Below are 27373 nucleotides of genomic sequence, written 5' to 3'. Positions count from 1 at the left end.
AGCCATTTTTCGACTGTATTAAACACGTTTTGGGTTAGGGACTGTAGGTCTGCTGGAGAAGTGGCAGAGCATATTAACATGGAATCATCCACGTATTGGATACAGGTAGCTTATAAGGTTCATAGGTTGAAACTAGGCTATCAGCCCTAGGGCCTATACAAGCCTAACCATAACAATTCCCTGGATATTTCTTCCCACATTATTTACTTCCCATAACCCCTGTCTAGCAGGGTGACTGACATGATCCCCGGGGTGAATTTCCTATCTCCCATCCAGTCATCAAGGTTCCTTTTGAAGAGGGCCAAGGGGACACTCTGACATGTATGGGCAGTCTGTTCCAGAGTATGGGGAGTCTCTGGGTCAGGAACCTATCCCTCCAGCATGTTTTGTTCATTGTGATGACAAGGTTTAGATCCCTGGAGTGTGTGGCTCTGAGGGATTGGGATTTCTTTGTGGAGCATGTCCAACAGCTCAGGGTTTGACATGGTCTTATATGTTAAGCAGAGATTGCCTCTGAGTAGACGATATGCCACAGAGTATAGCTGGAATTTTTTTAGACTGTCAGCATATGGCATCTGCTTTAGGCCTGTGATTATTTTAGTGAGGTATTTCTGCGGCCTTTCCAGCTGTTGCAGGTGTGTTGTCAGGTACATACCAAACAGGGCGTTGTAATCTATAATGGGTCTAATGAGGGATGAGTACAGTGGGACTTTGACCTCCTTTTTTCTGGATGAAAAGCCCTTAGTGATGAGATGTGCCACATAGAAGGATTTCCTGATTGTTGTGGCGATGTAGTTATCGAAGGTGAGACCACTGTCCACCTGTGCCCCTAAGTCTCTCATCACACTTTCGGTGTTTAGTGAACTGCCACCTATGTGGTAATTCATGGGTACTTGTTTTTTCCCAAAGGGGAAAACTATATATTTCTTGGCATTAAGCTTGAGCCCATGGCTCTGGCACCAAGCATCTGTTTCTGTAAGGCCCTTTTGCAGGATATCCACATCATTTGGGGATTCAATAATGGCTCCCAGTTTGCAGTCATCTGCGAACATTGTTAGCCAGAGTCCCTTAGTGTTGGCCTGTACTTCAGAGAAGTAGATGCCAAACAAGAGCGGCCCCAGGATTGAACCCTGAGGTACTCCACTTTTCACTGGAGCTGGATTTGGAGTTGGCTACTTTTACAGTCTGAGTTCTGTCAGTAAGCCAGTTGGCAACCCATCAAGTGACATAAGGATTAAATGTAGGTCATTTATAAAAATAGAAAATAGAAGCGGGCCTAAGTGCAATTGGGAGGTGGGAAAATAAGTTATTTTCCTATAGTGCAGCCTGCTGCCTGTTGTTTAAGTAAGATTGGAACCATTGTATAACCAGTTTGTCTAGTGACCAGTTTTTGAGTATGTTTATGAGTAAGGTGTGGTTAACCATCTTGAAAGCTTTTGACAGATCAATAAAGAGGGCAGAGGATAGAGTGTTACTGCGATTTTTATTAATACAGTCAGAGAAGGATAAAAGAGCAGAGGTGGTGCTATGAAATGGTCTGAAACCATGTTGACAGTAAGTTGTTTTCTAATAGGCAGTTTAACAGTTGTTTATGAATGCATTTCTCCATGCCTTTTGCCAGTGGAGATCATATGGCTATAGGTCGATAGTTTGATAATTCATTAGAGTTTCCTCCTTTGTGCAGGGGGATAATATGTGAAATTTTCTAGATTGTTGGGATAGATAATGGTTCTATTAATCGGGATGGATATGGGGTAGGCTATGGTTTTTGCAGCTTTTTGCAGGTATTCTGCAGGGAGTGGGTCTGCAGACAGGGTGGTAGGTTTAAGTTTTTGAATAAGTGTGCAGACAAGGGATGTAGGAACAGGTTGAAACTGAAATGATGGGAATGGGTTAGAGATGGAGGCGGATGATGAGGTGTCAGGGGATAGCTGATTGGCTAGAGATTGAATTGTCTCTGTGAAGAAAGTGTTAAAGGTATTGGCTATTTGCATGGGACTATTGTGATCAGAGCCTAAAGGGGTGGGTGTGACTGAATGACCTGGGTATAGGAGTTTATTAATGCCTGACCAGAATTTTTGTGGTTTGTTTTGGTGGGTTTGTTGGAGCTGAAAGTAGAAGTTTTGTTTGTCCAACAGTATGGCTTTTTTGTTTCATTTCTTAGCTGTCTAAACGTTAATTGATCAGCAGGGATTTTAGTAGTACGCCAGCTGGCCCAGATGTTGTTTCTAAGTAGGGTTTTTTGTTTGGTAGCTTTAGAGAGCCATGGCGCTGGTTTTATCCTAGTTCTAATTGTACGTGTTGGTGCATGGTTGTCTAGAATGGCTAGAAATTTAGAATTAAAGTATTACACTGCTTCTTCTAATGGTAGGTGTTTCAGGGGTGATGAAATGCATGCCTTAAGGTCTTTTTGAAAGCTGTCAGAGTTAAAATCTTTGTTGGTTCTTATTGTCCTGTAGGTGGTTGGGTTTGGAATGTTACTCTTATATTTGATTAAGAAGGTGAGTGAATGGTCACTCATATCTTCAGGGAGGGTCCCTACTTTGTAATTTTGGTGATGACTATTTATGAGAATCCAATCCAGGGTGCTTTCTTTGTTAAGTTTATTGGTTCTTGTGGGGGATGTACTGGTCTGAGTAAAGGTGTGCAGGTTAATGTGAATAGAAGGCTGTTCAGAGGTACAGCTCTTCCAGTTAATATTAGTCACCAAGTACTATGGTTTCTTGTGGGTAGGTAGTGGAAAGCCAACTAAGAATATCCTCTAGGGTGTTACTGTTATTGCCTGGGGGAGGTAAATACAGATGATATAGATAGATTCACATTTAAGTTGAATCTTGGAAATAAGAATTTCTGCATTATTAGTTAATGGTAGTTTAGTGTTGATAGATAGATTTACATTTGTTAAGTTGAATCTTGGAAATAAGAATTTCTGCATTACTAGTTAATGGTGGTTTAGTGTCTATAGAGGTCACCTTTAATTCAGATTTATATAAGATAGCTACTCCCCCACCCTTCTTAGCTTTGCGGTCTAGTCTCAAGATATTATATCCAGGTGGAATAACTTAATTGTCTTGTGTTGATGCCTTGAGCCATGTTTCAGTGAGAAATAGGATATCAAATGAACATACATGCATGAGAGCATGTAAGTGGCCAACTTTATTATTTATGCTCCGGATATTAAGATGGGCTATTAGGAGTGAGTTAGAGGGTCTGGTGAGCAATTGTGTGTTGGCAGAAGTTGTAGTGTTGGGCTCTGTAGCTGTGGTCGAGTTTGGGCCATGATTTGGGTGGATATTGCCATCTATTAAGGAATGAACTTGAATTCTCAGTGTAAGTTTTAGTAGTTTATATATTAGGTTCTGGAATTTTCTAGCTGTTGACCTATAGCATTTAATGTGAGTCAATCTATGATATTTAGCTGGTAAGTAATTTGGTGAGCTTGGGTATGTTTGTATGGCTATGTGAGACTGTAAGTGTTGGAGTAGAGGTTTGCCTCATGGGGCAATGGAATCCTTGGTAGTTAAGATGTTCATAGAATGTAAGTAGGTAAGGAATGGATAGAAAGGATATAAGTGAGAATAAGAGTAGGAACCTGTGGTGTGGTGGGTTGGATGTAGGTGACATAGTGGGAGTATAATATATAGGATATTGTATAGAGATATGTCCTTACTTGTGTTCTTTGTTAGTGACTATTGGGATGTAGGTTATATCACTTTAATTACTTAGATCATGTGATTGCTGGTGTGGTTGGGGGTGTGGCTAGGGTATTTAAATGTAGATGCACTGGGGGTGGGTGGGAATTGGGGGCAGGGTAGGGAAGCAGAGTGAGCCCATAGGGCGAATGGACCGGGTAGATCCAGTGAAGGACTAAAGTCTGTGAAAACAATCAGTGGAGTGCTGACTGCTAAGGTAAGGTTTAGGGGAGAATAATAGTCAGGGCAGTTGAGAAATGTACAATAAAAAAAAAATAGAAGGGTAGAGTGGGACTGCAAGGTAGATAAATATGTTAAAAACAGGATGCCTGAGAGTTATAAATTAAGATAGTTATGCAAGGAGATTAGACCTGGGAAGAGGGTGCCACCTAGTGGGCAAAGGATATATAGCAACCATGGCTACTTGCAGGGCTAGACGGTCTAGAGGTAAAGGAAGGGGAAAAACAGGAGTTATATGCAGGCTATAAGAGGGGAAAGTATGGAAGTTGGGAGAAGAAAAGGTTTTGGCTGCTGGCTGTCCTGACTAGGAAGTGTACGTTAAACACCTGGAGTTATTTAACAAATGTATTCTTTACAAACATTGGTTTTATTAAACATACTTTTTTGTATCCTTGAGGGAATGATGCCCAGAGAGAGGTTTGGCTATATTCCTTAGCTTGGGGAAGAGACAGCAATCTTAGACAGGGCAATATCCCAAACCCTAGTACATGCCAGGCAGGTTGGAGAGCTGGGTACATAATGGGAGAGAGAAAAATAGTGGTGAAGTAATCAGTAGGCTGGACACACTTACTAAGCAATTAACAGCTAAAGACAGTATATGTTATCCCATTAGCCAGGTATAAACTAGTTATTTTTCTGAAATATTCTATAAAGTTAATACAGTAAAAGTGCAAGGTAGATACAGTTATCCAGTTAAATATACACAGTAGTGTCTAAGGAATCAGTATATCAACAGATAACACAGTTCTAGAAACATAGCAGTACAAAAATCTCCCCTACAGACTTAAGTCTGTAGGGGAATAGTGCAGGTCAGTTTCTTACTTTCTGATGCAGCATCTGCAACTTGTACTGTGTGGGTTCTAGCTTTCATCTAGTCTGCTATCCATTTTACCACATATGGATTGACTTTTTTAAATTATTTAGCTTCTGTATGATGTCTGTAGGAGAAATGGGGTTGAAAGCTTTTTGCCTGATCAAGATACGCCATGTGTACAGCAGGGCCACCATCTACAATGCTGTAAGCCTTTTAAAGAAGTTCATCAGATTCAGTAGACAGGCTGTACCTTTCACAAAGCCAAACTAGTGGATGTAAAGTCTAATAAGATTAAATGATGCTGTAATTTATTAGGCCAGTTATAGTATCTCCCATGGCTTTGCAGATGAAGCTTGTAAAGTTGATAGATCTGTAATTAACCAGGAGGTGGTAAGACCACCTTTAAGGAGGGTCCTCACCACTGCTGTGTGTCACTTATCAGGATCAAACCAATTGATTAACTTAAGTTAAACAGTTTGAGGAGTGTGTTAGGGATTAGGATATTTCAGGCATGACTAAAAGTCTTGTGTTGAAATTTACACTGAATTGTGCAAGGATATTGACAATGTCTGTTTGGTCAGACCAGGAGGTTTCATTGCGAATACATTTAAAGCAATGTGGGGTATGTTTTTCTTAGTTCTCTAACATATCTAAAGGAGAATTTATTATTATTTGTAACCACCAAAACCAGTTTAAGTTCATGGACTCCTTCAATTTTTTTTCTAATTTCATTTTTTTTCTAATGCTTTTGATACTATCCTTGAGAAGAGAGGTTTCTGATCTGCTAAACTAATTAAGATTTTTTTCTTTTATCATATAGATTGTTTATGATGGTGGACAACCAGAGTGGTTTGTTTTTGACATCTGGATGATATTTTGTTCTGTTAAGGACTGTTATGTCTATTTATTTTGCTAACGGGGTATATAATTCTTTAATGAAGCCTGCTGCTTTATGAGGGTCAGGGCAGTGCATTCTGTTTTTTAAATACCTTTATTGATTTATCACTTGCAACACAGGCAAACTTAAATGTATATAAAAGTAATCAAACCATATTAAACTGACATTTACAAACATTATACATCACATATATTGTTATATATCCCATAATATTGGCAACATTACATAAATTAATTCCTACCTTATCTTAAACCTCATTCTTCCTTCATAGCATTTTTCTGCATGTATTTTTCCCATAATTTACATTTTTCTAGGTAATCTACTCCTTCCCTTTTCTAAAAATCCCCACCTCATGTTCTTTTATCTCTGTTACAATATTCAGTAGTTCAAATATAGTTGGTTTAGATTTCGATTTCTATCTTCTAGTAATTGCTTTTTTGGCAGCCACCAGAATTAAACTTAACAAGGCCTTACTTTGTCTGGGCAATTCAAGTCCTGTATTCCAGCTCAAAAAAATAATTTCCTATTTGATCGTCCAGTATTCCTGACAGAGTAACCTTGAGAATTTTTAAAGTCTGACAACTCATACACACAAAACATATGATGTTCTTCCATATCACTGCTGCAGTATTCATTTCAATAGGGATCCCCTGCCAAGGGTAGCTCAACGTCCCGCCAGTATACCAAAGCCTTTGGTTGCTTTAAGTTACGCCATACGTCACATGTATGCTGCTTGCATAGCGTACGTTGTAAAGGTGATGTCCGGACATACCATCCTCAGAACTTCTTTACCACCAGTCAAAGCGCTGTCTTTTGATTGTTGGTCTGAACACCCATTTTGTTGCTGGTCACCAAGCCATTGCAGATCAGTACCCTTTTGGGGTTTTACTTTCCTTATCTTTTTCTTTGCATTATTGGTGCTTGTGGGGTTTCATGTTATCCAGGAAGGGTAAGTACCAGTGTGGGAGACAGATTCCCCATAAAGACCATCACAAACAGTGTCTTCTTTGCCTTGGTCCCTCTCACAATCATACGTCCTGTGCTGTCTATCAGGCTTTTATTCCCAAGACCCTTCATTAGCAGACTGTTGTCTTTGGCAGTTTATCTGGAAATCAGTGCCTTGAGCTTTTAGCTAAGGAGTCAGTGGTGTGTACTTCCCGCTCTGAGATGTGGCTGTCTGGTAAGAATAAGGCCAAAAAAACCTAGGCTGGAATCTTCTGCTATTCAGCCTTCGCTGGACTTGTCTCCTGAGGTAAGTGTTTGCCGGGAGGTTCACCTGGCTTCAACTTTGGATTCTTCTGCCATGACCAGGTTGGAGGCCAGCAGGGATCCGACTTCTAGCACATCCGTGGCGGCATTGCATGCATCTGTTTAGGGGGAACCATGGCTGATTATCTCCAAAGGGCCTGGGGGGGGGGGTTCCTCTAATTCTTGCCAGAGTAGTAGTCTCTATGACCATTATTGAATGTCATCCTGGGTCAGAGCCTTCTACTTTTCGTAAGGTGAATGTCCCACTCAGGAAAAAGCAAAAGACTAAATGTATTCCTTCAGTACCCAAGGATCCACAGAGTGAATGGCAGTCATTTACTCAGGGCTTCTTTAGTGCTTTGATGGCCTTGAAACCTCGTCAGGGAGTTTCTGTCCCTACCCCGCCTTGATCCCCTAGTCCACTTAAATGACCCAGGGAACAGGATTCCTCTAGGGAGAAGACAGATTCTGATGAGGAATCACTTGCCTACTTTAATCAGATTCCATCTCCTTTAGACTGTGGCTCAAAAGAAGAGGAATCTACCAGCCTAGATACTCTCTTTGAAGAGATTTATTTTGGGGACACCATCTCTGTAATGATGGAGTTCTTTAAATGAGATTGTGCTTAGGTTTCTGGGGTACAAAAACATATTATGAGTTGCTGCATATGCATTCTCCTAGACCTTCTGCTGTTCCTTCTGTTTTTGACTGCTTTGTTTAATGCATTTTCAAATGCTTCTAAAGCTGGCAATTCTTGGCCCCCTGCCCTTAAGAAACCTGAGGGATTCAATAAGGGTGCCTGAGGACTGTGGATTTTTGTACAAATGCCCTTCTGCTGACTCCTTGATGGTGTCTGTGGCTTCTGAGAAGCCATCTCAATTGCTGCCTTTGTCTAAGTTTCTACATTCTGATAAAGATGGCAGAACCATGGAAAGGCTTGGAAAGAAGGTTTATACCTCTGTCAGCTTGGCTTTTAGGGCCATTAATTATCAGACCCACATGTCCCGGTATTTGTTAGCTCTTCTTTCCCAGGCCTTTCAGGTTATTTCTGATCTTCCAGACTCTGAGGGTAAGACTTCTGCCCTTTCCTTGTTGGGTTCTTCCTCCAGGGTGGCTCATCATTCCATCAAGTGTAGTTAGGATGCTTCAGATACTGCCTCTAGAGCTGCTGCCTTTGGGTTAGTGATGAGGAGGTGTTCTTAGCCTCGACTTCAGCTTTTGCCTGATTATGTTATGGCTAAGTTGATGGATGCCCCTGTAAATAATAAACACTTGTTTAGCGAAGCTGCTTCTGATTTGTTCAAGTCCCTTCAGGATAAGGCGAAGGCTTTACAGGAACTTAAATATGTGTTTGTTTCTCCTGTGCCTAAATTTCAGAAAAGTTACCCTAATAAACCTACTTTTGTTCATAGGCAATATCATCCCCCCCAAAGGTAAAAAGGGTGGCAAGTGTGCCCCTACTGTGAAGGCTATTCAGACTTCTGTCTCTCAGAATTCTCCCTTTCCTGAAAAACAGGTGCTGTCTGACTATCCTGTTCTTCCCAGTCACTTTCCTCTTTCTCTTCGCCTCTCTCTGTCTCTTTGGCTATAGATTACTCAGGATACCAAAAATACACAGAGGTACCAAACAATAGCGTCTTTAATTACACAAAAAATAAGAACAGTGGTGAGCGCTTTCGCAAAACTAATTGCATTATCAGACAAGAAAATAAAACACTCCATTGCTTATATACAGATGGAACCATTGACTCAATCACTGATGTCATAGGTCAATTAAGGGATTAAAGCTATATAAAACTTATAAATGTAGAAAAAGCTACATATAGAGAAAACTGCATATAAAAGACATATAAAATACTGCATGTAAATGCATATAAAAACTGCATATAAAAACTGCATACAAAAACTATATTATAAACTGTTGGTAAAAGACCGAAGTAATGTGCATAGATATAAACTCCATAAATACTGTAGCTATGAAAAAATAAAAGGATAAAAATCTAGATCTAGTCATAAAATCTATCTACAATATGTATGTATAACTAAAAGTAGTCTATGTCTCTAAAATATGAATAAATATAAATATAAGTGTAATGGGTGTATGAGGTGCCTAAAATTAAACATGTTTGAGGCATCTTGCTTTCAAGAAAGGAACCAAGGTAGTAGAGCCATTAAGGCCTGGATATTTATCTGCATTCAATTTAATGATCCATCTCTGTTCACAGCTTTCAGTAAAATTTTCTATATCCTGTCCTCTGATGTTTTTGTGTATGCGCTGTAGCACAAAAAACTTGAAAGAATGTGAATTATCTGTATTAATAATATGCTGGGCGAGTGCATTAGCGGGTTTCTTATTTTTGACATCACGAAGATGTTCTAGAATTCTGTCTTTAAGAAATCTATTTGTTTTACCCACATAAAACACCGGACATTTCTGACAAAAACAATAATAGACAACATCAGTGCTCTTGCAATCAGCATAAGTATTAAGCTGTAACTAAAAATGCTTGGTGGGATGGACATAGGTATTTATACTGTAAATATAGGGGCAGGCACTGCATGACCTGCAAGGAAAAGTGCCCTGACGTGAAGAAGGGATGGCTTTCTTAGGCACATCCTTGTTACATAACTGTTTCTTGAGTGACATATTGTTCTTGAAACTGAATAGTGGATCTTTACAGGTAATAACCTGCAACTGTGGTACCTCTTGTAATAGGTGCCAATGTTTCTTAATTACGTCAACATATTGGTTGACATCACTCTCAAACTGTAACACTACTCTAAATTCATTATGTGGCCTAGAGTTTATGTTAGATGGGTTATTACATGGAACTACCTTGTTGTTGTTAAAATAAGGTCTACATTTAGTTGATCTCATATGCCATGCATCAGATATAGTTTTATCAATTTCATCAGGTTAGTATCCTCTAGCTATAAACTCAAATTTTAAATTATTTAACGCTAGTAATGCATCCTCATCCTCATCATGTAATCTTAATGTCCTATAAACTTGCCCTTTTAATACATTTCTCGGGATGTGCCTGGGATGCATACTAGTTTTGTGTAGGTATGTGTTCTTTCTGGTTGGTTTGTGGAAGATTCTACTCTTGAAACAGTTAAATTCAGCTTTAGTTAGATGTACATCAAGAAAATCAATCTCAGCTGCAGATAGCCGGTATGTGAATTTTAAAAAATCAGTGGTGGTATGCAGATAATCAACAAAGGATGCAAAATCTAAACCATTCCATAGAATAAAAACATCATCCACAAAACGTACGTACCATAACACTTGATGTAAGAAAGGATTCAAACTTGAAAATATATGTGCTTCTTCCCAGCAGATTAGCGCAAGGTTGGCGTAGCTATTTGCACAAGGAGTGCCCATAGCCACGCCAACCTTTTGCAGGAAAAATTTCTCTTCAAACATAACATTATTCTCTAATATTCTCTAATATAATTTCTAAGAGACTGCATATAAGTTGTAACTTACTATTTGAAAAACATCTATTTATTGACAGGAAATTTCTAACCATTTCAATACCCCAAGTATTAGGGATACTGGTAAATAATGACTCAATGTCCATTGTAACCAATACAAAATCAGTGTCATTGGTAATAGTGTCCATCCTGTTATGTAACCTTTCAAGGAACATTTTAGTATCTCTTAGAATGGTATGACTATTTCAAGATGTATAAAAATAAATATGTCATTAAGATGAGTATATTTTTGACTCAGGGACTCCCCATACTCTGGAATAGACTGGCCCATATATGTCAAACAGAGCACCTCCTTAGCCCTCTTCAAAAGGAACCTTGACAATTGGATGGGCGATAGGAAATTCACCCCGGGGATCATGTCAGTTGCCCTGCTAGACAGGGGTACAGGAAAGTAAATATTGTGGAAGAAATATCCAGGGAATTGTTATGGCTAGGCTTGTATAGGCCCTAGGGCCGATAGCCTAGTACTAACCTATGAACAAAAACCCAGTTTTATCATGATGTAGTTGCATGAAGGCAAGACAATTACAATAGAATGTTTCTCTGAGGCAGTTTGCTTAATAGATTTTAGAAGACAGTAGAAAGAGTAGTCAAGGAAGATTAGAGTTAAGGGCAGCAAGTAGATTAAGGTATAAGAAGTAGGGGATGTTTAAGGAGGGAGAGTGCAGTGGCAGGACCAGTGACTTTTAAAGTGCTCTTTTGTGGCTGTCTTAAATTGTTTAGGATGTGTAAGGGTCCTGATGTCTAGTGGGAGCCTCTTCCAGGCAATAGTGGGGTGATAGATGTACATGTTGCATCCAAATTTAGACTTGGGTTTGTAGATTTGTACTAGGTTTTTATTAGATCTTCGAAGAGGTCTGGAGGGAGAATAATGGGAGATGAGAGGGAATAGTGCTGGGCAGTAGGAAGGCTGGTATAGGATAGAATGGATGATCTGGAGCTGCGAAAGAAGCTGGTAGGGTAATTCAAGACAGTTTAGGTGTTTTACAGAGAGAGAGAGAGTGATGGGATTTGTAGGTTTGTTGGGCAGCAAATCTAGCTACCTTGTTGTAGGTAGATTCGAGTGTGGTCAGGAGTGCGGAGTTAAGATTTGTGAGAATTTGAGAATTGCACATTAGACTGGGTAGAAGGTAGGCAAGAGAGAGAGTAATCTTGGCTTCAGAGGTAAGGAATTCCTTGGCTTCAGAGGTAAGGAATTTCTTGTTATGGTAAAGAAGCCCTAGTTTTGAATGAGTCTTTTTGATACAGTTATTAACATGCAAGTCAAATGTAAGCTGATTGTCGATGGTTACGCCTAACAGCTTAGTACTGAATTCTACCTGAATGGGAGTGTTAAGGGAATGTATGGAGAAAGAGGGTTTAAATTCATACTCCTAAATACTTCATTTTATCATGTCCACATAAATATGGATATTGTTGGACCAATTCATGTGTGGGTACATAATTTACTGCTTTCGCCTTTGTTTTAGCTTCATTAATTTTGCATCCTAAAAAGATTTAAAACTGTCTTAAAATGCTCCACAAAACTGTAATGTCCCTTTCTGGTTTTGTCATGTATAAAATAATATCATCTGCAATTAGTCAGCTTTTCTTGACTGCCATACCAGTTATAGCCTTGAATTTTTGAGTCCCTTACTTTTTTACCAATGATTCTAAATATATTGGTGGAACATGTAGAAAATTTTATAAAAGGATGTATGAACATCTGAGGTCTGTAGGTATCAAATAAGCCAGTAATGGCTTAGCAAAGCATGTATTACAAAAGCATCATTTAGAAGTTAATAAGGTTAATTTTAGGTTTTCATTGATAGATCATGTTTTTAATTATAATAATAGGTTTGATGTAGAAGATGAATTACATTGGAAAAATATTGTTGGCAGATAAGATTGAATGCATGTAATTTCCCTGGTACTAATGAAAGGGAAAATTACAAAGTGGTCCTAAAGAGGAAGAGGTTAAATCATTAACTAATGTTAAGTCACGTGATTGCAATTAAACGTATTTAAGGTTTTCATTTTGTGCAGCTTAGTCTGAAGAAGTTCCATAAGAGGAACGAAAGCACTTACCAGTTGTATATTGTTTATTTGTTATATAATAAAAGTATATTTATTTTGTTTTATTTGAAAAATGTTGATGCTTTTTTTAAATGGTTCTAAATATAGTGCAAACAACAAGGAGAAAGAGGACACCCCTGCCTGGTTCCTCTACTCAAGCAGAAATTATCAGAGAGGACCTCAGCCACTTTAATTTTTGCCTCTGATCCCTCATATATACTCCTACTCAACCTTATAATTGTATCAGGGAAAGCAAATGCTTCCATTGCCCTGCTCATGAAGTCCCAGTCTACTCTGTCAAATGCTTTCTCTGCATCAAGACCCACCAGTAAAAGTGGTACTTTCTTACATTCTGCTTCCCTCTGGATCATCAGTGTTCTGTTAATGTTGTCAAATGTTTGCCTTCCCTCCACAAAACCATACTGATCCATATCTATCAATTTTGGTATCACTTTTGCCATTCTTTTAGCCATTATAGATACAGACATTTTATAATCATGGTTTATAATTGAAATGGGCCTGTATAAAGCTGGATCAGATGCGTCTTTACTGTCTTTGGGTGTTACAGCCAACACAGCTTTTTTTACAGAATGTTGGCACCTCCCCTCCTTTTAAAGTACTGTTTAACAAAACCTTCCAGATGTTTATCACTTTCTTCCCTCCTAACTTCCAAACTTTTACCAGAATGCCATCCTTTCCTGGAACTTCCCTGTAGATTACTTACACATCATTATTTTTATCTTCTCTTTTCCTATCTTAACTCTTAGTTGTTGAGCCTCATCTACTTCTAACCTTGGTATATTTAAATCTTCCTTAAATATTTCCATTTATGCTTTTTCTTGATTTATTTACTTCTCTGCTTTAAACAGAGTTTCATAAAATTTCTGAAGTATCTCTACAGAATCTCCGGTTATTTTTCTTGTTATAGACTCCCTGCATTGAGCAGCAACCCTTTCTAAATTCTGATGCCTAAGTCATTGTGCCAAAAGTTTTTGTGTTTTGGAGTTATTGTCAAAAACAGTTGCTTAACAGCAATCTTTGTAAACTCATACATATTATCCAGGTACTCCTTTATTATTTCTTTAGCACTCTGCAATTGTGCCCTTTTCTTGTTCTGTGAGATTCCCCTTATGTTGTAATACTTTAATCTTTGTTATCCCCTCTAAATAACTCTTGTTACTTCTTAACCAGATCGTTTTACTTTTATTTCTACCCTATTTTTAAACTCCACTTTCATTTTTCCCCACTCACTAGTTATAACTTCTGGAGTACTTTCCATCTTCCCTAATAACTCCAAGATAATTTCCACTACCTATTCCTTGAATTTCTCTCTTTTTAACAGGTAGGTGAGAAAGTGCCAGTGTCTCTTCTTTATTCGTTACTCTGCATTTTTATCTTGGGAATTATTGGTGCATGTTTCAAAATAGTTCTTGGATGTGTATCAGAGTTCTCAATTAAATGGACATGTTCCTGTAAAACATAATTTATATCTAGTTTAACCCAGTTAGTGTACTTTGGGGAATAGTATGTACATTTCTCTGAGTTCCTGCTACTGAATTCATGTCTTTCATACCAAATGTTTTCATAATTGTTTTCAGAAGTTAACCCTGTTTTGTTATATTTTCCCTTTTGCCCCCCCCCCCCGATACACCCTCATTGCTGAAAATCAAATTCCAGTCCCGCCTATAATTAATATTCTGTGCCATAAGCTGATTATTTCTCCCCTTTTTAGCCAGAATATAAATACATGTCACTATAATTATTGTCCCTTGCCAATAACCCCTTATTACTGCAAATCTTACCTTCTTTCCTCTTCTGTCACTACTGGACCTCCTCTAGCAGTTAATATAACTACTCCTCATTTCCTTTGTCCCTGATATTCTACACAGTATTCATCCTGAAATCCTTTCTTTATCAGATTCACATGACCATTTCTTTCCAAATGTGTCTCCTGTAGCATTGCTATTTTCATTCTGCATTTCTTAATATAATTAAGTATTTTTCTTTTTTGTCTATACCTGTAACGCCATTCACATTCCAAGATAATATGAAAAGTGCTGCCATTATGGCAATTAGTCATTATTCCCACCTAATATACATGACAGTTTTTTTAAATGTCTAATTCAAGCTTTTGTTATATTTGTACCCATATATGTTTGACAGAATAATCCTTTATACGTTTTTTTGTATCAACATTGGAACCTACGTCACATTTACAAGACTTTTCGTTTTACTAAAACCCTCAAAAAACAAACAAAAAGACACACACTCCTAGAATACCCCATAACTAATCAGCAGTACAAATGCACATAACTGTGTACATCTTCAAATAATGAACTTTAACCTCCAGTAGGAACATTTCTGCCAAACAGACGGCTGATACCACAGGACCCAGTTATGTGAAATTTAGGTTATCTATGCTAAGACACATTATTGCTTGTGATGCTTCTTACACTAACTTGTGTCTGTTCTTTTTTTTTTTTTTTTTATCATCTTTTCTCACCCTCCCCCAGATGTAAAAACCCCTTGCATACTTTCAGACATCATTAACTTTTAGCCTTGGAAAGAAAAACAGCATTATGTCTTTTATTGCACTATTATCAGCTTGTTTCCATGGAAATGTAAGAAAAAAAAAAGAAAAATGTATTCCTCTGTTTATTGCTAAAGGAGCACTTTTCATTATATTCAGTGTTCTTATATTTACTTGTTTCTACTTAATATTTGTTGTTAGATTAAGCCAAAGATCTTATAGTCCAGACATTTACCTATGCAAAAGTAAGTGAAAACATATTAGCTCTACATCATCATCTTCTTTCAGCTGTTCCCATTAGGGGTTGCCACAGCAGATCATCTGTTTCCATTTCTTCCTGTCCTCTGCATCTTGCTCTGTCACACCAACCACCTGCATGTCCTCTCTCACCACATCCATAAACCTTATCTTAAGCCTTTCTCTTTTCCTGTTACCTGGTAGCTTCATCCTTAGCATCTTTTTCCCAATATACTCAGCATCCCTCCTCAGCACATGTCCAAACCAACATAATCTTGCTTCTCTGGCTTTGTCTCCAAACCTTCCAACCTGGGCTGACCCTCTAATATACTTATTCCTAATCCTGTCCACCCTCGTCACACCCAGTGCAAATCTTAACATCTTTAACTCTGCCACATCCAGCTACATATATTATGGTATATGTACTTTTACACCCCATCTCCCGCCTCAGTAACCCAAGATTACAGCCCATTAACTTAAACATGATTTTGTCTTTCTTCTCTTTTTTGCAGTGTAATGCCTACATTTGTTAATAGCAAAAGAGAGAACTTCTAAACATTAATGATAGAAAGTAAGGCAAATGTGTTTCATTTCCAAGTTTAACAAAGTCAACAAAAGTCCACACTTTTTTTCTTATTCTTATGCAGCTGTATTTCATAAACGCAATTGATGCTTGCAGTCTCACATTTATTCACTAATTTCCACATTGCTGGTCTTCATCCTGTTCGTCTCCATCTCTCAACTCCAGATTCTGTTTCAGTACCACTGTACTCCCAGTTCTTCTGGTCAACTCCTGTGCTTTTCTCTGTGTCTCAAACATTTTTCTTTGGAACAGTGGAAAATGTTTCACTGGCAAAGTCTCTCTGTGCACTTTATTATCAGAAGAATGAGAAGCAGAGTGCTTTCCTGCTAGATGTCTCATTTTTTGTTTTGTTGGACAAACTTTTGCATTTTCTCCTTAGCCTGGTCTGCATCAAAAAATTACTTTGATTCTCCAAGAAAAATAAATATTGTGAAGACAGTATTTTAGCTCACACCTGCTATTTGACATTCCCTGATTAGTGGAATAATGTTGTTTCTCTTCTGCCTGGTGTACAGTAAATAATTATTTTCTACAAGTACTCTCCTGTCTCCATCTTCTAATAATTTGCCCTTTTGCCACAGTTTTGTGAGGATCAGCTCTTTCTGTTGGTAGGTTTGCATCTTTACTAATAAAGGTCTTGGCTGCTTCCACATGACCAGATTTGGAGCATACACACAGTGTGCCCTTTCAGTTAACCATTCCTGCTGTAGAAAACCAGACCAGTCCATTTGTTTATTTGTGCCTTCATAAATGAGTACAGTCTGTTCCTTCTAGTTTCCCTGGTACAGCAGAAAATTAAAGGGTTTTCCCTTCATGCTCTGTCCTGTAATTCTACCATTTTTTGAAACTTCTCCTCTTGAGCAGTCTCATACTTAGCCTTTTCTTCATTTTGATCGCTAATTTTTGCAATTCTAGCAGCTCATCTGAATATCTGTTTAAAGTTTCTTCCATTTTCCAACCTTTTGTTGTTTGAGTTGATATACTCCTTCAGTGTTTCATTTGTTTTAATCAGGTCTTAGCACATTTGACTTAATTTTTTTCCTTTAGATTGCAGGAAGCCATGTCATGCACCAAAGCTGGAGCTTGAACTGCTTTTTGCTGAACAGATGCAGGATTCTTCCCATTGCTGAACAGCTGCAGAATTCTTCCCAGTCATTGTTTTCTCTTCACCTTTTTTAGTTGATTTTCTTTCAGACTGTCTTTAGTTTCTTCTTTGCAGTCATCTTGGCAGTGTACTTACTAATCAGTAACTGAATTTTACTCAAGTGTGCAATATTACTGGCTGTTCTCTCAGTTTTGGTTTTCACACTGGGATAGCTCTAAAGTGAAGCTGTTGATCAATGTGCAGCCATCTTGGAAGGCCAGGGTGGTGTACTCTTAAGTGCATTTTGATATTTCATTATAGAGGAGGTTGAAATTGGCACATTTGTAGTGTTTAAATTCATTGGAGTTTTCTGTAGGGGCTTAAGGAGAAGGTCACAAGTTTGTGATCAGACTTCACTGAAGAATGAGATACCAGAGGAGGAGGAGTGCAAGAAACAGCCATATTTGTACGGTTCAGGTCAGGAATGTTGTGTCCTCTAATAGGTTTATTTGCCAACTATTTAAGAGAACTTTTATTTATTAATTTTAAGAATTTGGGGCATATCCTACATCAGAAGTATAGGTTTATTGAAGAGTAGTTAAATTAATCCAAAGTACTGGAGTTTTCACTGATAGGAAAGGAAGATCATTTAGAACACCAAGAGATCTTATGTGGTCAGCATGCTTTTAGTTGATAATTAAGCCTATTTGGAATGATTTGTGGTTCAGAGAGTTAGTTTTGTTGGTCCCTAGGGATCTGCCTGAAGGTAGTATATTCCTTCACAAATATGGAGACCCCAACACAGTTGCTATTGGGTCTGAAAGCATACAAAGTGCAAACCTCAGTACAGAGGAAGTACTCTTGTTTATATTTATACCAAGTCTCAGTAACTATGGAGACATGGTTATTTTCCAAATAATGGAATGCCTCAAGTTCAGGCACTTTATTGTTTAGACTTCTGGTATTAAAGAGAGTCACTTTAGTGTGATCCTGTTTCACGACTGATATGTTGAAATGACCATCAGCTGGACCTCACCTAAAAAAGGCTTAGGAAGCAGCAACTACTTTAGCCAGTATGTGGAAGCCTTGGATTGAGTGGTGCAGGCCATGCTTAGGGAAGCAAGCTGGACTGTCGAGCACCTCATACTGTGTTGAGGCAAATTGGATCTCCTTGGACTAACATGAGCTGTTTAATCAGTTATCTTTTCTGTGTATATAGATATAATTCGATGTGAAGGAAGGATTCCAATCAGGACTAGTGTCTTACCTACATTTGTAAACTGCATGGAAAGTTTTCACATGTCTCTCTGCATGTCCCTCAGGGTTTTAAGTCTCACATCTTTCATTTCCACATGTACCACTACCATGTTGTAGTCCTATGTGTCGAATTACACTCATTGTAATGTTAGAAATCCTAGTAGCTGAAAGACAACTTAATGAAATTCTCATTCTCTGGGGAAGAAAATCCTACAGCTCATTCTTTCTTTGGGATGAGATCCACTTGAACTGGGAGATGTCATGAGCACATCAGGGATTGGGTATCCCCCACCTAACCCCTAACTGTAGTAGCTTGTAAATGTCACAGTTACTGCTCATTGAGGTTGCTTGGTTGCTACCACTCATGCAAAAACCCTCTTGTATTTGGCACACTTTGGCTACATAGGTTCATAGGTTCATACTAGGCTATCTGCCCTAGGGCATTTATAAGCCTAGCCAGAATGTGTTTGGCTTTCACCACCCATTTTAAATTTATTTTGCTATGCCCTTTTTCGAGGTTAGTATACTGTGCCTCTGTCTAACAGTGACACAGAAGTGATACCCGGGGTAAACCTACGATCTCCCATCCACTCATCAAGATTCCTCTTGAAGAGAGTCAGTGAGGGACTCTGCCTAACCTGGACTGGGATTTTATTCCAGAGTGAAGGGAGCCCTCTGGGTTATGAATCTGTCACTCTAGCATGTCCTATTTATTTCAGTGCTGAGGTTCAAGTCTCTCGAGCGCGTAGCTCGATGGGATTTGTATTTTCTGAGGTGCAGCATGTCCATTAATTCCGGGTTGGACATGGCTTTATACGTCAGGCACAGATCGCCTCTGATCTCAGTAGGTTCATTTGTATGAGCAAGCATGGTAACAGCTAGTTGCTGCTTCTCTCCCAAAACTCATCTGTCCAGTGCCCAAACAGCTAATGGAATATGTGTCATCCCAGACATAATCCTAGCATTATTCCTGTACACCATTGGGTTAGGCCACATGTTTTCCATTTTTAAATAATTTATGGGTCAGTTCTGGACCACTTTTCTAGGAAGTATTGAAAAGTTAAACTTTTTGTTCAGTTTATACTTCATATATTTATAGTACTGAATGTAGACATTTCGCCTCAGAAATCAAGAAGTGAAGAATCTGCAGCTGCATACTTCTGTATTTTTTGAATGCTCCTCTTAATTTAGATAAATGTGAAAACTGTGAATGGTTTAAAACCTGCTAATATTAGAAAATTAAAAGCACTGGCAATATGTTTGGTTTGGAGAAAGCATTGTAAATGAACTAGAAAGGAAGTCAGAAATGGCCTTTTGGTATGGGGCAAGTCATCTGTGTGTGTGTTATCATTAACTGTAGTTTGCGTGGTGACTCAGGGACAGAGGGCCAACTGAGTGGAGAAGGAATCAGATGTTTAGTCATCTTGCCTTTTGCTGGAGGCTGGGATGAGGAGTGGTAGTCCTTTTAACACATCTGCAATGCTTGAATCTTCTGTGGAAACTGAAATTGTTATCAGAGAATGCAAAGACAGTTTTTTAGGGGGTGAGGCAACATTTGTGATAGGGGTGAAGAATGAAAAGGTTGAACAAACATGTTGAAGGAAACAGTAGGGCCAATGGGGTAGTGGCATTGGAAGTCATAAGCCTAATAGCAAGGAAAATGTGCAAACATGTAAGTGGGATATCTCCACAGAAAATTTTTAATGATTACAAGGACAACAGAGAAAGTGGCAAAGATGGTGGGAGAACAAAAAAAGTTACAAAATTAGGATGCATTCTTTAAATATTATGATGCAAGGGGAAAGAGAATATGAAAGACCAGGGCTCTTGCAATGTTTGGGGAGGGGTGTTGAAGGAAGGCAGTTGGGATGAGGAAAATGAGAATGGTTGAAACTCAAAAAAGGCAAGGAGGTAAGCACAGGACCAAGAAACAACGGTTCCATCCCCCTTAAAACCGTGAATAATGTTAATGTAGAATCAAAGGCAGTTGTAAAAGAATCCACAAAGGCAGGTATGCCCTGTCACAGCTGCTTTAATGAAAAAAAAGAACATCAATGTTTCATTAAAGTAGCTATAACACAAAGTGCCTGGCTTTGTTAATTTTTTTACAACTGCCTTTGATTCTACATTAACATTATTCATGGCTTCGAGGGGGATGGAACCGTTGTTTCTTGGTTTGTGTACTCGTGGTTTTTAATATCTTCAGGTAAGCACAGGAGACCAGAATACCACAGGGTTGAGTGGAGTTCAGGAATTTATATATGGCTGGTCACTTTAGAATTAAAGACATACTTGTCTGTGAATGTAAGTGTATGTAATTTAATGAGTGTGTTTGAAGAAGTAAACAGATTACTGAAAATCCTATATCAACAGGCACTTTTTGTAAACTTACTGTAAGGGTCTTAACACAACTGGGAGCGAAAGTGAATGTGACTACAGCTAAATAGATCTTCCATTAATCTGTTCCCCAAGACTCCAGAATTGTGCATACCATGATGAGATGTTCTCATAGAAAGCTGCAGCTACCTAGCAGTAGAGGAAGTAGTAGTACAAAACCTGCCCACCCAGAAACATTCTGTCCTCCCTACCATTCTATAGCTGCCACACCATCTAGTATAAGAACGTGTTTGTGTATTCTGGGCTGTTGGAATATTTTTTTTACACAGCTAAGTGGGTTGAGTGAATAAGTTCAAAAAGTTAGAAAACCTAATTTTTAAAGGTGCCAATCCTTGAACAGTTCCTCATCCTCATCTGCATGTCATTCCAGACTAAGGTTTCCAGCTATGACAAAAGAAAGGGATGTTTGGTGCTAGACCATCATAAGGGGGGCAGGCAGTGGGGATCTGAAACATGTTACATGAAAGAAATTCCAAATGCTGACTGATGATCAAGATGCCTTATAACTGGGACCTGTGTGACTGCTACAGTGTGAAAATCAAGACAGTCCTGCAGTTCCAGAAAGCAAAGCTTTCCTAAGTGTTACTCAGTTTATTTGCTTTTGTTTTGTTACAACATATGCAAAGCTTAGTTAGGCATTTCGTGTCTAAACAGGCCATGCTTTGAACAGTGAGATGGCATATACTCTTTGGACTGGTCTGTGACCATGCTGTAGCTATTCAAATTGCAAATTCATTTCACTTCCACAACAAAGCTAACAAAATATTTACTATGTTGTACTGTGGTTGAAGATTTCTTATAAATTTTAAACACAAGTTATTTCCAAGTCACCTTTGAAATGCAGTTGTTTTTATCACACTAAACAATGCAAACTGTTTCAATATGCACTACTTTGCAGCTGATATAATTACTTGCAGCATTAAAAATAAGCAAATGCCAACAATATTGCTGTATGACTTCTAGCTATTAGAAACTAATGTGCCTGAATAAAACATCAGTGTATATGTCAGACAAGGCTTTAGTCTCTAGAACAGGCAATTCATCCAAAAACTAGAGGCAGATCCAGTGATCACATCTCTTACTCTTATCCTTCCCAGAAGACGGTCTTCTTCCCAAGTGTGTCAGTTTTGTACATCAGTTTAGCCTGAAAACTTACACAAGGGGAAAACTGTATTTGTTAAGCATTGTAGCTGATGGCTTTTTGCTGGTTATCTTGATTTTTTTGTAAATAAACCAGTATGTTACTGTGAAAATAATGAGCTACTATTAATTTTTTTCTCTGTTTTGAGCCGATATGTATTCATTTGGGGATGGACAATATAAATTTACACAAAGTAGTACAAATTGTAACTGTAATGAGAGGGAATAGATTTTTGAAGGACTGATTTGGGATTGTTTTTAGGTTTTATTTGGTGTATGGCATTTCCTTTCCTCCCAGTTTGAGTATTTTTATTGATGTATGTATTTAGTTTGACTCATGTTGTCTTGTTTACTTAGAAACTGAATTGTCACAGCAGAAAGAGAAGGTGAATTTCCTGGAGAGAGTCAGATATTTCTGTATCCAAAGTAGGAATGAATGGTTCCGTGCCTACCTGGTGCGCAAGCTGAACAACCGATTTGGCATGGAGTTTGTCCATCAGATATCAAAGAGTGACAAGTTTAGCTGGGTATTTCCTGAAGAAATTCTGCAACAACAGGTAATACTGGATGTGAGCTACATTGCAAAAGTTAGTACTGAACTTTATGCTTTTTAGTATTGAAATAAATGAAATACTATTTCTTTGAAATGGTAGTCAATTTCATGTAACATTGATGGAGGCATGATAGTATGCAGTAACTACACTCTGGCTACTCCTTCACTCCTTTCAGATCTACATTCAACCTTTGCTGTCATTTTACTGCAAGGTGTAGACTTTGGTTCTGTTTCTTAGTATAAGCACTTCCATTCTACTGCTGAGGATACGGTGTGGGCAGCCAAATGTCTTAACCTTCAGTTTTCCAAATTATTATTCTTTAAATCATTTGATGAAATAAGAAAATGACAAAACAGTGGGCCTTGTTTTTAACCTCCCATCAGTGCAGTCAGAAAATGCCACTAATAGACCTTGTCTTTCATCTACTACTACATGTTGCTCTTCAGTGACTCTGGTGTACAGGAAAATATACATTGCTTATGATTCTACGCATGGTTACTTGGCGGTACTTGAAGATGGCTGGGACATGAGGTCATAGCAGAAGTTTCTCTTGTTGCTGTTACAGTACTGTGGTACCATTGCAGGCAGGTGGTGTTGCCTTCCCTAAGTTGTAGAACAGAATAAAGAAACCTATTCATGATCATTTAACTAGAAATTTGTGCGATTTCCTTTACTTGCTTGTGCTGACCATTTAGCCACTGAGGTAACGCTGTGGATTAACTTCCTTGCTTAGAATTGCTTTAATATAAACCAGCTGACTGTAGAGATTTTTTTCAGTCATATTAGCCCTTCTAAGAAAATTGAATATATATGCCTTGTTTTGAGGTATATTTTGTCTTTACTCTGTTTCTGAGAAAAGTCTCATAAGCTCACTGAATCCCACTGAATTTACATTGTTCATTGTAACTTGGGGTGACAAGGTTTCACACAGCATGCTCTTTAATTTACTTTGTTCATTGTAACTTGGGGTGACAAGGTTTTATACTGTATGCTCTTTCATCTACATCTTATCACCTGAATAAGTAGCAGAACACTCAGCAAACATTCCCACATCTTATGTAGCTTTGGATCTCAGGGCACAAAATACAATGTCGGGTTTTATGGCTCAGTTTGAACATTATTCCTTACTGAATGCTGAATCAGGATTCATCTGCTGTTTCCTCTGCAGTGATTTCAACAATCTGTGCATTTAATTATGCTTGCCACCGTTTGCTAGGCTAGCAGGAATTTCTGTTTCAGTTTTAATGCTGTACATTTGGGAGCCTAATATTGAGGAGCTCTATGCAATAGGCGCAATACTTGGGACACATCATTCTTATCTCTTGCTAAATGGCTATTTCTCCTAAGTCTTATGTTTCTGTGTTTAGGTGTGTGCATTTCCCTGAACCTTTTTCAGAATCACTGCCTCTGCAATAAAGGATGAATGTATCTTTAAATCTTCAGTTCTTTCTAGCCACAAGGTTTCTGTGTTCATTGCATAAATAATGTTTAGTTTTAAAGTCTGACAGGTTGCTTGATCATGAGTCAGAACCAGCATATGAGATGCTTCTTGTCTGAAGTCCAGTCATAAAGTCACTGGCTATCAAAAGTACCTGAATTTCAGTTCATTGACTTGATGTTATTAGTAAGAGAAATTGTAGGCCTTTAGTTGCATGTCAGCGAATTGTATTTGTAATGAAGCATAGTCTTGGTTGGGATTTAAAATAGCAAAATTGTCATAGCGAAATTTTACAACAATTCAGACACTTCATGTCATAACTTACGATAGCTCACAACACTGAATAAACAGCATTTTTTGAAGGGGGTACTATGTGCCTTCACCCTCAAAGTGTGGAGGCTTATGAACACTTCCCTTATCTCTTAAGTATACTACCTCTGGAGCTGCACCTTGAAAAAAAGTGAAAAGTGAAAAAAGGAGATCTCTCTCTCTTTCCTATGTTCTGAGTTGCCTAATTTTGGAGATAATAATAAACACGTTTAGTAACATTGTATCAGCTGATGCACTTGTCAACGGTGAATGAGTTTCTTTAGACTTGTATAATACTTCAAGTGTTGGCAAAATGTAACACTACAGACTTTATTGTCCGACAACCTATGGAGTACCCCACATGAGAAATGACAAAAAGCCGTGTCAGATATCTAGAAAAGAGCAGGTAAGGCGTACTGTAAGGGACACAGGAAATGTATCAGTGTATGGGAGTCAGAGCTTAGACTTGGCTTTACAATGAAATCTGCAGCAGCCTCAGTGACCTTTTGTTTCTCACCAATCATCAGCCTCAAGTGAATGATCATTTTTCAATGCATCATATGTAGTTAGCCACAAGCTTGATTGAAGAAGTATTTCTTGCACCTAGTCTTATGAGCAAGACCTGGGGTGTAGCTGCTACATTCATGAAGAAGCACGCTGATGCTCCACAGAGGAAATGGACCTTCAGACCCTGAGGAAGTGACAATATCATATTGTTTTCCATTGAGCCATTTATCACTCACTGGCAACGTTTGAGAAAGTCCTTGCAGGCTTTCATACACTTAGTCCATAGCCCTTGGACTTAATCATCCCCATCCTGGACTTCAGCAACTATTTCACATGGTGGGAAAGGCCTCAGTGTATGAGAGCATATTGCCTTAGTCTGATAAAAAAAACTGTACCCTCTGCAGGCCAGTTCTCAGCAGTGCTAGAAACTGACAGGGATAATGAATTCTCCTTTGCTAGCTTCCCTCCTCATAAGCATTCCTTTGTAAACACTCTTAGTAGTAGGAAATCTGCATTATAGTAGTGTCCACACCCCTGTGCTTCCCATCAGAAACATCTGATTATGTAAAAGGAAATCTGGTTAATCACCACCCAACCCTCCCATAGTCTGTTTTCATGGCAGCAAAGTTTACAGATTTGGAGACATACTGATTCAGTTTCTTCATTCCCATAAAAAGCTAACCATTTCTGCAGATAACTGCCTGAATGGGCTATACATTTCACCAGTCATCTAAGAGCTTTTTAATGTGTGATATTCTCATCTCAGCATATTTTTTCTAGATGCTTTTTCCACCTTTGCTTGCATCATGTAATCCTGTACTGGACTTGAGCCTAGTTGTTCCCTAGGGATGAAGGAATCATGTCAGATTCAATAGGGAAAAACAACCAGAAGACTCATCATCCAGGAATGCATCAGAGAGTTTAGTGTTCTCACTGGCATCCTGGCAGTGAGAACAATTTTGTATGTAAGGCCATAGCCTCTTCCCTTGATTAATGATGTTGGCACATATATCAGTACAGAGATTGCCTATGTCCCTCTGTGTCTGTGCTTGCTCTTTTCAGGATCTGAGAATTGCTACTGTCATTGGCTTGCATCCTTCCCTGCCCTCACCCTTTTGACTCTTTCCATGCCTTCTGGCAGTGATAAGGTTGGGAGGGGCAGCCTGAACTGGTTAGGGTCCCTCCCAAGAGGGGCTTCTCCATCCTTCCGTCCAATGCACCAAGCATCCAAACTCCTAATTGAGCTCTGGCTACCCAGTCCCCTAATTAGGGCTTTATTCTGTCAGTACCACTGGAGCAGCAATTTCTGCCAGCACAAGTCTAAGAAGTTCCAGCACTTGCCTACTATACCATTGGGTAGAGACTGCAGAGCTATGGACATGTTGGACAGGATGATTTATTTCTGTGCCGTATCGGGGTTGAGTACCCTGAATTACCATTTCCTGTGTTCTGTTATGTTACAAACCTTGGAGAAGGTGTCTTACCCACCATAACTTGGACCTATAGTAACTCATCTCCAGTCTAACTAGACGGGAGATGAATTTATCTCTAATATTTATTGAAACACCGCCCCCTTTGGTTTTTACATGTTCATTCTGTGGTGTAAAGGTGTGGAAGGCATTGTAGCCTTGCAGGGCCGGGGTACTTGTCTGAGGCCTTAAACCAAGTTTCTGTGACTGCACAGACATCATCTGCATCTTCTAGTGATAGAAATGTTTCCAGAGAGTGCAGTTTTTGGTTTAAGCTCCTAGAATTTAGCAGCATGACCTTTATTTTGTTCTTATTGGTTAATTTCATGTTGGCAATGTTGTTTTTGAAACATATGCAGTCTGATCACAAAGATGATTCTTTGCAATCATCCAAGTCCCTTCCTTAGGACATAACTTTTAATAAAACAGTAAACAGTGTTGGTGACCCTTTAGACTGGACTAAAGCAGATGTGTCTTCCCTTAACAGAAGATATTTAGAGATGCTTCCACTCTTTGTGAGCAGGATTCTTCCTATGTTTGTATGTTCAAGACTTAAAAAAAAATGTATGTGTGATGCTCAAGCCCTAGCCCAGCAATCAAAAAGTCTCAATCCTCACCATTAACACCAGAGAGGGCATCTCATATAAGAGGGAAGGATAACGGATACACACAGTAAAGTGCAATTTCCCTTAAGAGCACACAGATCACAGTCAGTATGGGGCTGGTCACTCCCTTGCTCTCCAGGTCCCCAATAAGACTCCCCACTGGCACAGCTATAGGGTCCAGATCTCAGCCTAGCTGGGCAAGCTAAAATCTTCAGCACCCTCTCTGTCCAACCAGTGCTTCATGTCCCTGCCCAAGTAGCTGACACACACACTTTGAGATACGTTTATACAACCACACAGACACTCCTGGGGAATGCTGGCACAGGTTCTCCAGCTGTGCCCCGTTTTGCAGACTATACGGTAGTACCCTGCCACCACCCAGCTAATAATTATCAGCTACTCAAACGCCCTTAAAAGCGTGTCCAATTATTACTGTGCAATATTATTATCCAATTGGTAAGTGTGACTAAACAGTCAACGCTTATTTGGAGTGACTTGGACAGTAAACTCTATAAATATGCAATGTACTCTAGAGCTTAAATTATCTCTACACAAACCAGCCACAGTTAAAAGGTTTTAAAATATTTAATAATAAATAATTAAAACCACAAGACAATACTTTCTACTACACCATCAGTGCTAGTCAAGAGTTCAGAGATCACACACAAATACTTAAAATAATTCAGTTGTACGGTCCGACATCACAGAAAAACACTTGGTGTAATATTTCTAGTTTCTGGCTATCTCTAAAAGAAAACACAAGTCTAAGATAACATACATAAGACAACAGGCAGTGCTGTGAGTTGGCTGATCAAGAC

At 38.8% G+C, this 27373-nt stretch overlaps 1 protein-coding gene across 1 annotated transcript in view; it reads left to right on the top strand.

Annotated features, from left to right (window-relative positions):
* RNF213 (ring finger protein 213) overlaps positions 1 to 27373 on the top strand; it is a gene marked incomplete in the record, with an annotated part of 2890576 nt that overhangs the window by 2223215 nt on the left and 639988 nt on the right. Inside the window, 1 exon segment of the mRNA XM_044069632.1 lies at positions 22031 to 22230. Coding sequence (XP_043925567.1) covers positions 22031 to 22230 — 200 coding nt within the window.

This window comes from Protopterus annectens, chromosome 4.part0 (assembly GCF_019279795.1).
Source record: "Protopterus annectens isolate FY-2018-M chromosome 4.part0, PAN1.0, whole genome shotgun sequence".
NCBI classification, from domain to species: Eukaryota; Metazoa; Chordata; order Ceratodontiformes; family Protopteridae; genus Protopterus; species Protopterus annectens.
This window is presented reverse-complemented; position numbering and strand designations above follow the sequence as displayed.